Here is a 15,861-nt window from a genome sequence, read left to right on the forward strand (position 1 = left end):
AGGCAAAGAGGGAACCGGACAACAGCAGAGGACCAGCAGGAGAAGTGCAGCCACGATCACCCAGCAGCACAGGAGAGGAGAGGTAAAGGCCAAGCTTCAGTGAGCACCAAGGCTGCAAACACTGCCGCTGAAGTGCCAGACATCACAAATGCTGACAGCCTGCAAGCCCATGAAAAGGGTTAAGGTAGGATTTGTCAGCTGGAGCTCAACAAACCACCTGCTGCTTATAAATAGTTTCAACTGCTGCAGTCGTAGCTGGATTTGGTAGTGCACCAAATTTGATTCCAATCCAAAATTTCAAGGTACACGCCCAAGTCTTCTCCCAGGCTTTTACATAGGGAAGTGGGGTAGACGAAGGTTTAGATATAAAAGTGGTATACAGGAGATTAAGCCCGGTGAGTGTGGATCTTTTAAGTACTTACAGTGGATATAAAAAGTCTACACACCCCTGTTAAAATGTCAGGTTTCTGTGATGTAAAAAAATGAGACAAAGATAAATCATTTCAGAACTTTTTCCACCGTTAACTAAAATACTGCTACAAGGCAGCACGGGTGCACAAAATTACATGTATATATACGTGATTTTGTAGTTCCGTGTAGGGGGCACGCCCTACCCGTGCCACCATTTGTGGCTTCAGATGTCAATCACTGGGTCCCAGCTGGTGATTCCTCGTAGGTGATTGCCGAGTATCTTCAATTGGGGAGAGACCTGTGTATAAACAACACAGATCTCTCCCCTGTCAGCTTCTGCACACTGCTTTGTATGCTCTGCATAGCAGAGCCATACAAAGCAGTGTGCTTACAGTGTAAAGCATTCACATAGCACACAGTTAACCCTTTGATCACCCCTGATATTATGCCCTTCCTGCCCAGTGCCATTAGTACAGTGTCAGTGCTTTTTATTAGCACTGATCACTATATTGGTGTCACTGGGGAGGTCAGTGACACCAAGTCAGTTCCCCCCAAAGTCAGAATGCCCGCCATAGTCCTGCTATAAGTCGCTGATTGCCGCAGTGTATATATACCACCATTTGTAAACGCTATAGCTTTCACACAAACCTACTGGAACAGCTGAACTTTATTTTGGGTTAATCAGAGGCACTTTAAATGATGACAGGTGTGTAGTGACTCCTATTTACCATGATTCTGAATGTGATTGCTTAATTCTGAACACAGCTACATCCCCAGTTATAAGAGGGTGTGCACACTTATACAACCACAATATTTTAGTTTTTTCATGTTTACTCCCCCCCCCTAAAAGATTTCAGTTTGTTTTTCAATTGAGTTGTACAGTTTATAGATCACATTGAAAGTGGAATAGGTTCTGATATGATTTATCTTTGTCTAATTTTTTTACATCACAGAAACCGGACATTTTAACAGGGGTGTGTAGACTTTATATATCCACTGTAGATTCAATTGGGTGAATTACAGTGTATCTCGTTGCAGCTTCGGAGTAGTGGAACTATAATGCTTAAGCTGTAAATAACAAAACAAGTCAGATGAGGGAAGTTGGTGAGAGGCTTGTAGACCTGCAAAGGATTTTATGCCATTGGCATTTACCAAAGTGTGAAAAACGGTCAATTTCTGGGCTGTCCAGATTCAAAGCCAGGTTGGATGGCCGGATTAGGTAGGAAGGACAATAATGGTAAATGCTGGGACATTAGACCTCCTGAATATATATTATCATCCTAGATCTTCAAAGAGTGGTGAGAGAAAGGGTTGGAAATCGAGGCTCTTTCTCAAGGATGTAGCCACACCAGATTGAAAATAAACAAAAGGGTACAGTCTTCTGCCTCAAGGGGTTTCACTGCTGGCATGGTATATTGGGAGATCTGCCTGAAAATGTCTCATGAGGTATGTGACTCCCAAGCCTCCACAGGGGTGTGTCTGAAACAAGATCTGCTTAGAAACATTGGGCCTAAGGCATCGCCATGTGAAGTTTAGTACCTCCCACTGAATACCTGTCATAGTGGAGGTAGGTATCTGAATTGGCAGAACCTGAATTGGGTAGAGCAGTTTGGGCAGGTAAGCCATTTTGATGGTCGCAATGCAGACTAACCAGGAAAAGGTATGACCAGACCAAGTGAGCAAATACTGTTTAAGTTTTGAGAGAAGACAGGGTAGGTAGCCTCATACAGAGTGGAGTAGGAGTTCGTAAGATTTATCCCCTGGTATGGGAGTTTAGTGGTTTCCCAGTGGAAAGGGAATGGACTGCTGGAGTGAGTCACATAAGGGCTTGGAGGGATATGTTGAGAGATTTAGATTTACTAGGGTTAACATGCAGACCAGATATGTTGCCAAACTGTGTTAAGGTCTGCTGAGGGGTGGATAGCGAGACAAGGGGATTGCTGAATGCCAGGATAACATTGCATGCGAACAGACTTAGCTTACATTGTATCTGTCCAATCATCAAGCTGGTAATGTCTGGCCCTGCAGCTCCCTCCAACAAGGAACCAAGAAAATAGGGTCTAGGGCCCAGCAGGGCACCCTGTCCATGGGCATAGCAATAAATGACTAAACAGAGAAATCACTAGGGAGAGGAAAAGGGGGCACAGCATGAAGAGTCAGATTGGGGAGAATGAGGGGGGGGGGGCTAGACAGGATGTATCATTAATATAAATCTGAACAATAGCTACAGTATTGTGGCTAATAAAGCAGAGGAAGGCCTGCACTGCACCCAGTGCAGAACTGAGGCCAGGTAGTGAGAGGAGGAAAGGGAAGGAGATGATGATTCAGGGAGGAGACAGGTAAATAGGGGTACAGAACTTAATATGGGCCCACAATAAAATGAAAAGACACATAGTCAACTGTTCAAAAGGTGGCAGAACACCAGTAGTCAGCAAGCAGGAAGGGGAATCTCGTCCGATTAAAAAAAAAAATAAAGGACTATACCACAGATGAGAAAGTTCCAGGAAGTGGGAAAACTCAGTCTGCTGGGCATAAGTCCAAGGAGGGTAGGGACGCTGGAGAATGTTGACCATGAGCCTAGTCCACAGAAGGGGACCGCAGAGGGTATGTGTCAGGGCTCCCAGGTATGACCAGAGGTGTGTGACTGATGCAGGGAAACGCAGACTTCAGATATGTGATAAACAATACAATTTATTAACACTAACAATACAAACATAAACGCAGTGCAATACTAAAACATAACACAGTGCAACCAAACCAAACCAACCACCCACAGATAACAGTATATACAAGCAAGCGTCGTCAGGCAGGCCGGGTCAATATCAATAGGGCAGGTAGGTACAGGGGGAGCAAGCAGAGAATGGTCGGGGTCACAGGCCAGGTTCAGCAGGTAGCAAGCAGCGTAGTACAGAGGGTCAAGCAGAGAGATGGTCAGGGTCACAAGCCAGGGATCAGGACAGGTAGCAGAGAATCAGACAGGAGCAGAGAGCAGGAACAGGATACAGGGCCAAGAGAAACACAACACCAAGGCAGAGTCTGTGGGTCTGGCCATCCCTTAAATACCCCAGCATCATCAGTTACAGGTGTTAGCTGGCTGCAAAGTTGAGTCTCTGATTGCAGGGAACACCCGCTGGCCAGCCCTGGTACTGCAGATCAAAAGGCAGGTGAGTCCCACCATTGCTGGCCAGTCCATTCCTAACAGTACCCCCCCCTCAAGGAGCGGCCTCAGGACGCTCCAAACAGTCCTAGCTGGGCAAAATGTTCCACCGCCCGGGTCTGGCAACTGGCGGGATATCAAAGACTGGCACACCGGGCAGGACTCCGGGCAGCGGCACACCGGGCTGGACTCCGGGCAGAGGCACATCGAGCAGAGGCACACCGGGCAGAGGCACACCGGGCAGGACTCCGGGCAGAGGCACATCGGGCAGGACTCCGGGCAGAGGCACATCGGGCAGGACTCCGGGCAGAGGCACATCGGGCAGGACTCCGGGCAGAGGCACATCGGGCAGGACTCCGGGCAGAGGCACATCGGGCAGGATTCCGGGCAGAGGCACATCGGGCAGGACTCCGGGCAGAGGCACATCGGATTACCAGGCGAAGCAGCAGGCAGTGGGCCACCAGGCGGAGCAGCAGGCACCAGGCCCCCGGGCGGATCAGCAGGCACCGGGCCCCCGGGCGGATCAGCAGGCACCGGGCCCCCGGGCGGGGCTACAGGCACCGGGCCCCCGGGCGGAGCGGCAGGCACCGGGCCCCCGGGCGGAGCGGCAGGCACCGGGCCCCCGGGCGGAGCGGCAGGCACCGGGCCCCCGGGCGGAGCGGCAGGCACCGGTCCCCCGGGCGGAGCGGCAGGCACCGGTCCCCCAGGCGGGGCGACAGGCACCGGTCCCCCAGGCGGGGCGACAGGCACCGGTCCCCCAGGCGGGGCGACAGGCATCGGGCCCCCAGGCGGGGCGACAGGCATCGGGCCCCCAGGCGGGGCGACAGGCATCGGGCCCCCAGGAGGGGCGACAGGCATCGGGCCCCCAGGAGGGGCGACAGGCATCGTGCCCCCAGGCGGGGCGACAGGCATCGTGCCCCCAGGCGGAGCGGCGGGCGCCGGACCCCCAGGCGGAGCGACAGGTCTCGGACCCTCAGGCAGAGCGACGGGCACCGGACCTCCAGAAGGAGCGACAGGTCTCGGGCCCTCAGGCGGAGCGGCGGGCGCCGGACCCCCCGGCGGAGCGACAGGTCTCGGGCCCTCAGGCGGAGCGGCAGGCGCCGGACCCCCAGGCGGAGCGACAGGTCTCGGGCCCTCAGGCGGAGCGGTGGGCGCCGGACCCCCAGGAGGAGCGACAGGTCTCGGGCCCTCAGGCGGAGCGGCGGGCGCCGGACCCCCAGGTGGAGCGACAGGTCTTGGGCCCTCAGGCGGAGCGGCAGGCGCCGGACCCCCAGGCGGAGCGACAGGTCTCGGGCCCTCAGGCGGAGCGGCGGGCGCCGGACCCCCAGGAGGAGCGACAGGTCTCGGGCCCTCAGGCGGAGCGGCGGGCGCCGGACCCCCAGATGGAGCGACAGGTCTCGGGCCCTCAGGCGGAGCGGCGGGCGCCGGACCCCCAGGTGGAGCGACAGGTCTCGGGCCCTCAGGCGGAGCGGCGGGCGCCGGACCCCCAGGAGGAGCGACAGGTCTCGGGCCCCCAGGCGGAGCGGCGGGCACCGAGACACCAGGCACGACAGTGGGCTCCGAGTCAACTGGTATGACCGCAGGCACTGGGTCAGACATTGGATGGTCTGGCTGGACAGCGGGCATCGGGTCACCAGGCATCAGGTCATTTGGCTCGACAGCGGGCACCGCGTCATCTGGCAAGGCAGTGGGCTCCGAGTCAACTGGTATGACCGCGGGCACTGGGTCAGACATTGGATCGTCTGACTGGACAGCGGGCATCGGGTCACCAGGCATCAAGTCATTTGGCTCGACAGCGAGCACCGCGTCATCTGGCAAGGCAGTGGGCTCCGAGTCAACTGGCATGACCGCGGGCACCGGGGCAGACATTGAATCGTCTGGCTGGACAGCGGGCATCGGGTCACCAGGCATCAGGTCATTTGGCTCGACAGCGGGCACCGAGTCATCTGGCAAGGCAGTGGGCACCGAGTCACCAGGTACGACAGCGGGCTCTGAGTCAATTGGCACGACAGCGGGCACCGGATCAGGTACCGGATCATCTGGATCAACAGCGGGCATCGAGTCAACTGGCCTAATAGGATCGTCAGGCTGGATCAGTTCATCATGCTGGGTAGAGGCATTAGGCCGAGTAGAGGCATCAGACCGAGTAGAGGCATCAGACCGAGTAGAGGCATCAGGCCGAGTAGAGGCTTCAGGCCGAGTAGAGGCTTCAGGCCGAGTAGAGGCTTCAGGCTGAAGAGAGGCATCAGGCCGAGTACAGGCATCAGGCCGAGTACAGGCATCAGGCCGAGTAGAGGCTTCAGGCCGCGTAGAGGCTTCAGGCCGCGTAGAGGCTTCAGGCCAAGTAGAGGCTTCAGTCTGAACCACGGAAGGCAGGCTCACCGGTTTGGATACTGGCAGGATGGTATTGGTTGGAAAGAATTTTCGCTTTTTTCTGGTTTTAACTACTGGAGCACTGCAAGTAAACGCAGGTCTGCAAACGAATGGGGCAGCTGGAGACAGAGAAGAACTGGAGGATGGAACAGGAGAGGGAGCAGTTGCTACAGAGGGCTTTTTTACAGGATTAAAGGCAGGATAGGTGCAGCGAGTGGGAACAGGGTACTGACATGCGGTAGATAGCCAAGTATACTGGGCTGTAACTGGAGGAGCTGGTGGGAATACAGGAGTAGAGTTAGAAGCAGGACTGGGTCTTTGTAAGCTGACTGAGGCTGGGTGCAACAAGTCTGTCCATGTCTGCAGTAGGGGTTGAACAAAGCTGAGCTTACACAAAGCCTGTCTGGTCAATGACTGCACTGCGTTTATACAATCTCGCAGTGTCAGTGGTGAACATGTGGAATAACGCTCCAGAAAGTAACCCACATCATCCTCTAATAACCACACCAGGGACTCTACCTGGTCTGCACTAAATGGTGGCAAAAATTCATCCCTGCATTCGGGGGAACCAGATGAAACCAACTCTGCACAAACCTCAACCAATGGCTGCACCTCAGAGAACACTGTGCCCTGATCTACTAGAACATGAGCGAGCTGTATACATTCTAGCAGTTCATCCCGGGTATACTCCTTCAGAGTTTGATAAGCATACTCCCTGTCATCAAACACTAGCAGATATAAATACTCAACCTCATCAAGATCCATCCTTCCCATCAACAAGCCAAGATGGCTTCCCTGTGCAGCCACTTCTGGTCAGGATTGGCCTTGGTGTAATGTCAGGGCTCCCAGGTATGACCAGAGGTGTGTGACTGATGCAGGGAAACGCAGACTTCAGATATGTGATAAACAATACAATTTATTAACACTAACAATACAAACATAAACGCAGTGCAATACTAAAACATAACACAGTGCAACCAAACCAAACCAACCACCCACAGATAACAGTATATACAAGCAAGCGTCGTCAGGCAGGCCGGGTCAATATCAATAGGGCAGGTAGGTACAGGGGGAGCAAGCAGAGAATGGTCGGGGTCACAGGCCAGGTTCAGCAGGTAGCAAGCAGCGTAGTACAGAGGGTCAAGCAGAGAGATGGTCAGGGTCACAAGCCAGGGATCAGGACAGGTAGCAGAGAATCAGACAGGAGCAGAGAGCAGGAACAGGATACAGGGCCAAGAGAAACACAACACCAAGGCAGAGTCTGTGGGTCTGGCCATCCCTTAAATACCCCAGCATCATCAGTTACAGGTGTTAGCTGGCTGCAAAGTTGAGTCTCTGATTGCAGGGAACACCCGCTGGCCAGCCCTGGTACTGCAGATCAAAAGGCAGGTGAGTCCCACCATTGCTGGCCAGTCCATTCCTAACAGTATGTCTGAGGTCTCACAGCTGGGGAAGAGTGCTGTGGGTCCAGGGGAGGAGCCAATAGGGGACTGGGGGAGACGGAGGCTGTTCAGTTTTGTTGAGCTTTCTCCAATGTAGTGTGGTTGCTGTGTTCAAAGATAAGATGAAATGGATAGCCCCATGTATAGGTAATGCAGTGACGCTGGAGAGCTTGCAAGATTGGCTTCATCTCCCTCCATTTCACAATTGTAAAGGGGGCCAGGTCAGCAAAGATCTGCTAGTCATATCTTGGAAAGTCAGATGAGGCTTATTGTGGGATGCCTGAAGAATGCTTTCTTTAGTGCAGTAGTAAAGACACTTTACAACAGCTGACTGGAGGACAGTGTCTTTATCAGTGCTCCGTGGATTCTGTCGAACTCCAAACACTCGGTTGGAACCCAGGGTGTCAACTCCTGTATAGGTGCCGTAATGGTGGATTGTGAATGAATCACAATGTCTGGGATGCCCCTGAAGTACAAATTCGAACTGCAAGACCTATTTTCCAGGTCTTCCAACTTATAGTGGAGCAAGGTGTTTTCGTCCTGCAGTCACTCAAGTTCTTTGTCATGTGCTGTAATGGAGGTATAGGCATCCTCCATTCTGACGTCTAATTCCTCAGTACTCTAGCCTAGCTCCCGAACATCTATAGAAAGGCGCTCAGTAATCTGCTTAGATGTGGTCTGAAGTATCTTCTGGAGCCTTCTCTCAATTTGTGAGAGTATGTCTGCATAAGTGCCAACATGACTATCTCTATCATTACCCCCTTGGGAAGTGGACCTCGGAGAGGCGTCCGCATGCTTGTGCATGATCGCCATCTTGGGAACAGCAGCCTGGGCCAATGCCTCTATGATAGAGTGGCTCCAGACATTCCCCATTGTTTTTGGAGGTGTCATGTAGTGGGGAAGAGATGTAGAAGCCAAAGGGGATATGAAGAGCCATGCTGAGATGAACCGATCCGTGTCCTGATGCTCAACAGCAAGAGCGCGGAGCGGAGCTAGCCTAAAGCGTGTCTGCCATTGGTCGCTGTACACATGCACCGGGATAACAGCCTCTTTTAAAACCCCACAGATATACACTAAAAATGGGAATCTGATTTAGCAGCTACCAAAATTCCTGCAGACTGTTAAGCCATACGGACAACAGTAGCCAAATGATCTAATAATAAGATAACAAATACAAGGAGCTTTTGTTTTAGTACTTAGTGCATGCAATTCCCTCCGACATCAAAACATGCTAAAATATAAAACGGGTCAATTCTGATCAACACAGGTAAATGGACATGGTGTGAATGAGCCCTAACAGCTTAGAAACACCTGCTGGTTCTTTACATAAGAGGGCTGGAAGTTTACTAAAATTCTTAAGCAAAAGAAAGTAATAGGGAAAGAGCTAAGATTTCAGTGCCTGTTTTGTGAAATTTGAACAGCTCATTCATGCTATATTTGCTGGTACCATGCTAGGATGAATTGCCCAGTGCAGGTTTAGCACAAGACAAGGCAAAAATCCTTGTTACCTATGGTGTCAGGTCTTACCACTGGGTTACACAGGTGTCTTTATCAGATATTTTTTTTAAATATGAAGGGAAATAGTGATTATATAAGTTATTTTACAAAAACAAAGATAAAGTAGATACGGTATGTATGAAAACATGACACAATATTTTTATTAGATGGCAGGTCGTGCTGGAAGAAGAGGACTGGATCTAGAGGGAAGCGTGTTTTTCTTCAACATTTCAGTGCCAAAAGTGAAAAAACTTATGAAGTCCAACGTTCCAGAGCTAAGAGGCCAGTTTCCTCTGAGTATTTCCCTTGTACTAAGACTAATGCTGCTAGCAGCCAAAGCAGATGACAAAGAGGATGCTAAAGCAAAAGTAAGTTTTTAACACTGTTTAGATTTTCACACTGTTTACTAGAAAGGGGAAACAACCTCTACTATAATGAAAGTAAAACGTCAATTTTGACCATTTTCCAAGTCCACCCTAAGCAGGTGAAGGTCTTCACTAGAATTACTTGGCTTGCTTTCTCTGCCTCTAGGAAGTAGATGAAAGTATCAAATTGTGGGTTAAAGCTGTGTCTAAATTTTGGCATTCAAATTTGTAAGCTGCAGAGAAAGGAGAACATTGTTACTGATACATAGAGACCACTTACAAAAAAAGACTACTGTGGGAGGACCTTCCGAATGCAGTATTAAAAGCATAGGTAGATTTTTAGAAATTGCTCAGCAAATGCCCTTTCCATTAATATCTAAAATAGTGCATAATAGCAGGTAAAACTATTTGCTGAATGCATACTGGTCAAGAAAGACAAGCGATGTTGGATTTTCATTAAAGGAAATCTATGGTTGCAGCATACACTTTCACTTTATAACATCAGCATTTTAAGAACCATAGTGATACCAGTAAAGAGTTAGTAACACTCCCTACAAGGTACAGCGCTTTACCCAAATGAACTTACCAGTGATTATGATTACGTATATAGTGTAACAGTCACAGGGGCATATCATGAAATCAGTGGGCCTGTTTGCAAGATCAAAAGTAGGCCCCAGGCAATGATAAAAAAAAAATGTGCAGCTGCAAAAAGTGGGCATGGTTTAAATTGCACTTTTGAAAATGGGCGTGGCTTAAAAGGGGTCTGGTTAAATAGTGTCTGAGATGACTTGCAGAATGTGGTAATGTTAAATAGGGAATGTACAGTGTGGAGTGTTTGGCGGTGGGTAGTATGTACAGGGAGAGGAGTGTGGAGTGTATGGCGGTGGGTAGAATGTGCAAGATGGTGTCAGTAGTTCTTTATTTTTATTCTTTTTTTTTGTACAATTTTATTAATTTTTTTAAATTTAATGTTTTATTATTTTTATCATTTTTTCAAAATGCTTTTTGGGTGGCCAGTGGATGGTGTCGGTAGAGTAATAGAGTGGGTGTCAGAATTTTTCTATTTTTCTTATTTAGTTTTTTTAATTATTTTTTTACAATTTATTTTTGTATAATTTTTTTCACAATGATACAATGATTTTGTAGGGGGCAGTGGACAGTGTCAGTAGGGAGAAAACAGGAAGCACTAGTATATGTTGGGCTGTCATTAGATTGGGATGAATAAACAGAACCTGTACTCCCTTATATCATGCGTCCTTGTAAACAGTCCCCCTTACATCAGATGTCCCCACATGGGACCAACTACTACCATAGGCTGATTACACAAAACTAAGCTTCATTGGCTGCACTCATGAATGCTATTGCTTGAGGACAAAATAGGAAAGAGGGGGAGAGAAGAGAGAGAGATTTGGGGGAAGAAAGAAAAGAACTGGAGGAAAGAAGGGAATAAATGGATGGATGGAGGAAGAAAGAGAGGAAGGAAGGAAGAAAGGGGGGGGATGGATGAAGGAAGGAAGGAAGGTAGAAAAGGGAAGGAAGTAATAAAGGAAGGAAAAAAAGAAGGAAAGGAAGGGAGGGAGGAAAGAAGGAAGGGATGAGATGGGGGAAGGAAGGGAGGGGAGGGAGGAAAGTAGGAAGGGAAGGGATGGAGGAAGAAAGGAATGGAGGGGAGGGAGGAAAGAAGGAAGGGAGGCGTTGGAGGAAGGAAGGAAGGAAAAAAAGGGATGGAGAGAATGGATGAAGGAAGGAAAGGAGGGGATGGAGGAAGGAAGGGAAGGAATGGAGGAAGGAAAGGGAGGGGATGGATGGAAGAAGGAAGGAAGGAAAGGGAGGGAATGGATTAAGGAAAGAAGGAAGGGGAGGGAATGGATGAAGGAAGGGGAGGGAAGGGAGGAAAGAAGGAAGGGAAGAGATGAAGGAAGGAAGGAAAGAAAGGAGGGGATGGAGGAAGGAAGGAAGAAAAGGTAGGGAATGGATGGAGGAAGGAAAGAAAGAAAGAAAAAAAGGAGGGGAGGGAGGAAAGAAGGAAGGGAATGGAGGAAATGAGGGGAGGGAGGAAAGCAGTAAAGGAGGGGATGGAAGAATGTAAGGAAAGAAGGAAAGGAGGGAAGGACTCACGTGGATGGTTCCAGGCTTGCTGGCACATTCAGAAGCATCACACAGCTGCCGGCTGCTCTGTACACAGTTTCCCATCCCATCCTCTTCTCAGAAGCTGCATAGACTGGTGTGTTGGCAGGGACAGGGGGAGGCAAAGCATATCTGGACTCTCTCCTCTGTCATTGTTCTGGAGGATGAGGGAGGGGCTGAGCACTCTCAGAGAAGTTGAGGCAGCAGTGATCTGCAGTGGGGGGGGTCTTAGGAGCACACAGGGGGGCCCCAGAAGGAAAATCGAATGCACAGTCAGGGATGATTGATGCGGCGGTGGTGACAGTCACAAGCACCGATCTCTCTGTATGGCTTTCAGTGAAGCAGATTGAAGCCGCTTTTCCTCCTCTCCCTCCTGCACCTTTCAGCTGCTTCATTGAAAGCCATACAGGGAGATTGCTTCTGCTTGTAAATGTCCCCACCGCTGCACTGATCCTCCCTGACTTTGCTCCTGATACATCTCATCCATAGGTGTTCACAGCACAGGGAGCCCCCCAACCCTCAGGGCCCATGTGCAGTGAACATCCTGCACCCATAGATGATACACCACTGAACAGTCAGCTTAAAGTGTTACTAAACCCATGACTCTGCATTCACTATATCTAGTCTCCCACAGTACACAGAACATGGAAACTGGAGCACTGGTTAAAACTTGTAGGAGGAGTTTTCATTCTGCTTTGATTGCCCTATGAGGCTTCATAACCCCTGACCCTCTGTATGGACAGTGCTCATTGGCCCTGTGCAGATCACATTCACCCTCCAAAAGAAAAAAAAAACTCTCTAGCAATGCACACTAAACCGAGCATGTGCATAGTGACTCCTAGAGCTCTGTACTATCAACAGATGGCTTGGGGACAATTGAAGAAGGGGAGGGTCATAGAAGACAGGAGCAAATGGCCTTTTCACATGAGGAGGATTAACCCCTTGTTAATCCACAGTGAGTTTAACAAGCATGCTTTACTGCATATACAGACTGATCTTACTGTTGTGGGTTTAGTAACACTTTAAAGTGTTACTAAACCCATGACCCTACGTTCACTATATCTGGTCTCCCACAGTACACAGAACATGGAAATGCAATTATTTTAGCAAATATTAACTGCTAAATATGTTTTCTCATCAGCAGTTAGAGCAGTCTTGTGACTTATATCAGTGTTCAGCAAAGCACTGGTTAAAGCTTGTAGTAGGAGTTTTCATTCTCCCCCATGAGGCTGCAGGACCCCTGACCCTCTGTCTGGACAGTGCTGATTGTCCCTGTGCTGATCACATGCACTCTCCAAAGAAAAAAACTATCTAGCAATATGCACCAAACTGAGCATGTGTAGCTTGCCCCCAAGGCTCTGTTCTATCAGGAGATGGATTGGAGACAGTAGAAGAAGGGGAGGATCAGGGAAGGCAGGGTCAAACATCTTTTGCACACAATGCAGAGGATTAACCCCTTAGGTTCCACAGTAAGTATAACAAGCATGCTTTACTGCATATACAGACTGATTTTACAGGTGTGGGTTTAGTAACTCTTTAAGTCAAAAAGATACAAACTGTTTGTTTCATTGCCTCTTTATTTTGAAACATTGTATTATGCAAAGTGTGTGCTCTTTCTATATTGTACAATAATACATTCCAGTGTCCTGTGATTCAAAACAAGCATTAAGTGTCCAAACTGCAAATAACATTTTACTTCACTGTGAAGGGGAAGATTTACTCTAACTGGTGCAATCAGTATCTGGTGCAGCAGTGAGGAGAGCAGAGATATACTGCCTAATCCACCAATCCTCCAAGCGCAAGACTGGTCCCTGTCGCTCCTAAACTCCCCCCACAAGCGGTCTAGCAGTGTTGTGTGGTGGACTGTTCCTGATGTCATCGCATCCATAAACCGGCTCTGGACATGAGGACAGCAAGAACAGGCCACTGCTGGATGTGGGGGGTGCACTGTTTTCCAGGGGACCGAAGGATCAGGTGAGTATAGCCTTTTTGTGTGTCCTTGAACAAAATGAACAGGTAACCCATGCAGTGTTGGCACAGATCGACTGCATGGGAAAATAATTCCCGAAGTTCTCCTTTAAAAACAGCAACATAGGCATTAAGCAGAGGAAGCTGGGCAAGGGTGTAAAATATTTTACTCTTTACCAGCGCTTAGTTCTAACCTACAAGAGTGTATATCTGCCTTACATGTATATGTGGAAAGAAACATCCACACACAGTTGCAAACAGGTAAGCACAATAAGAAACCTGACTACAGCCTTACACAATGGTGTAAGTGGAAAACTGTTCCAAAGAAAAGACTACGGCAAACAAGAAATCTGTAAACTGCCACCGCAAATAAGATCACAATGTAAACTAAAACCAATATAACTCCAAATATGAAACAGTAACACACAAGGATGAACAAACCAATAAATATGCAAATGAAACATGCATAAGGGACAGTGTGTGAGTGTGTGTGTGGTTTCTCAAATGATAAACGATGTCAATCACAACACCAGATAAAATTAGGGAAGGATGCTACTCATAAAAATGACTAATATACCATGATCCCTGCCAAGATCCTAGTTTGGAGATGAAAGATTCAATATACTCCCTCATTACACAGGAGCCTGAAAACAGCCCCCCCCCACCCCCCACTTTAGGAGAAAAAACCCTTTCTATAGTTTGAATTTTTACAGCAGAAAGACTGTTGCCATGACAGGCGTTAAAATATTTAGCAACATTTGTAGAATGATTGTGCTCAATGTTATAAATATGGTCATGGAGGCAATCTCATAATTGTCTAGTGGTTCTGTCAATATATTGTATCAAGCAGATATCAAGTAATTAGATATATCATACCTGGTGTTGCAATTATAAATGAGAGATTCTCCAAAGACCAGCCAGGAACAATGGATTGAAATGTGTCCCCTTTAATAATCTGGGAACAACAAGGGCATTTAATATAACATTAAAAGTAGACCATTCTTTTTTTTACTTGTACACAGGCTATATGACAGATAGCTACCTAACAAGGGCAGCATCAAACTATTTTTTTTGGGGGGGGGGGGTATTGGTGCTGGTAGTATAACTGGGGGAGCTAAAGCTGTGCTCTTGTGGGCGTGGCCAAAAAAGTGAGACCACAAGTAAGTGGGTGTTTCTTCATGGTCTGTCCTCTTTGTATAGACAAAATAGGCCCTTGAGACAACTCAAGAGATTGTTGGAGTGAAATATGCTCAAATGGGACCAGAAATGTGGCAGGGTCAGCAATAAACCCTAGCAAGTCTAAGGGCTAAACACCCAGCCTGGCACAATAATTAGCCCCAAGCACAGCACAAAATTAACTCCCAGCAAGGCACAAAAATTAACAACCTGGAAGGTATAATAATAAATCACCAACAGTGCACAATAATAAAGTAAAACTATTGACACAATGTTTTTTTTAAAATACATTTTGGGTAGAGTGAGGGAGGGTTATAACCCCTGTCAGTTTTTTGCCATCTGTGTCCCATTAGGGAGATTTACCTTCACTTTCTGTCCCACAGCCAAAACAGGAAGTAAGAGGAAATCCCTGCAAAGTAAGGGAATCCTTTGGAGCCCCCCAGGTCACCAGAACTAGTGTGTCCATTTGAAGATTTACCCTCTACTTTTCTGGGGACAACCCAAAATTTGGGATTTTCTTTACTTTCACTTTCAAAGATAATGGTAAACAGGGCAAATTGAGAGAGTGAATCTCCCTAATGGGGGTACAGGCAGTAATAAATCTTGACAGAGGTTCCAATCCCTCTCCAATCTATCCAAAACTAAAAAAATAGTTTTGCTTTTAGTTATACGTTAACCTCCAACATTGCACCTTACTTAATGTGCTAGCATGACACAACAATTAACTTCCAGTATGGCACAATAATAAGCCCCCAGCACGGCACAGTAACTTCCATCACAGCACAGTAATAAACCCTCAGGAATATGCATTATTAAATCTCAGAACTACACAATAACTAAGCTCCAACATCATGTAATAATTAACCTTCAAAATCATCGTAGTCAGTGTGTTCCCCTTAATTGTGAAATGTACAACACAGCTTAGAGAGTGAAGAGCTCAGCACTATGCAGCGTACAGTGTGTGGGGGACAGGACCGTGTACAGCATTATTCTGTCATTGCTTCTCCTGTACAATGGTGGTTAGTGTGCCCTCTGTACAAGAGTGGTTAGTGTACCCCCTGTACAATATTGGTCAGTGTGTCTCCTGTACACTGGTGTTCAGGGTGCCCATTGCATACTGGTGGTCAGTGTGCAAAGAGCCAACCTTTATAAATCATGGGGCCCCATACAGTCTACCTGACAGGGTACTAGTGCATGCAATGTGTGAGAGCAGTATGTAGTGTCAGTGAAGAGCAGTATGTACAGAAAGTGCAGTGAGCAGTATGTGGTGTAGGGCAATGAACTGTAAAAAATGGCAGTGCAGAGGTGTGGAATGTGAGTTGCAGCAGGAGGAAAGTGCAGGGCA

At 48.2% G+C, this 15,861-nt stretch overlaps 1 protein-coding gene across 1 annotated transcript in view; it reads left to right on the top strand.

The window, feature by feature from the left end:
* LOC149440450 (putative ATP-dependent RNA helicase DDX60) overlaps window positions 1–15,861 on the top strand; it is a gene marked incomplete at its 3' end in the record, with an annotated part of 218,315 nt that overhangs the window by 181,575 nt on the left and 20,879 nt on the right. The window contains 1 exon segment of the mRNA XM_089658599.1: window positions 9,048–9,248. Coding sequence (XP_089514725.1) covers window positions 9,048–9,248 — 201 coding nt within the window.

This window comes from Staurois parvus, unplaced genomic scaffold, assembly GCF_062004578.1.
Source record: "Staurois parvus isolate SC_StPar_1 unplaced genomic scaffold, SC_StPar_1.0 ptg001083l, whole genome shotgun sequence".
Lineage (NCBI taxonomy): Eukaryota > Metazoa > Chordata > Amphibia > Anura > Ranidae > Staurois > Staurois parvus.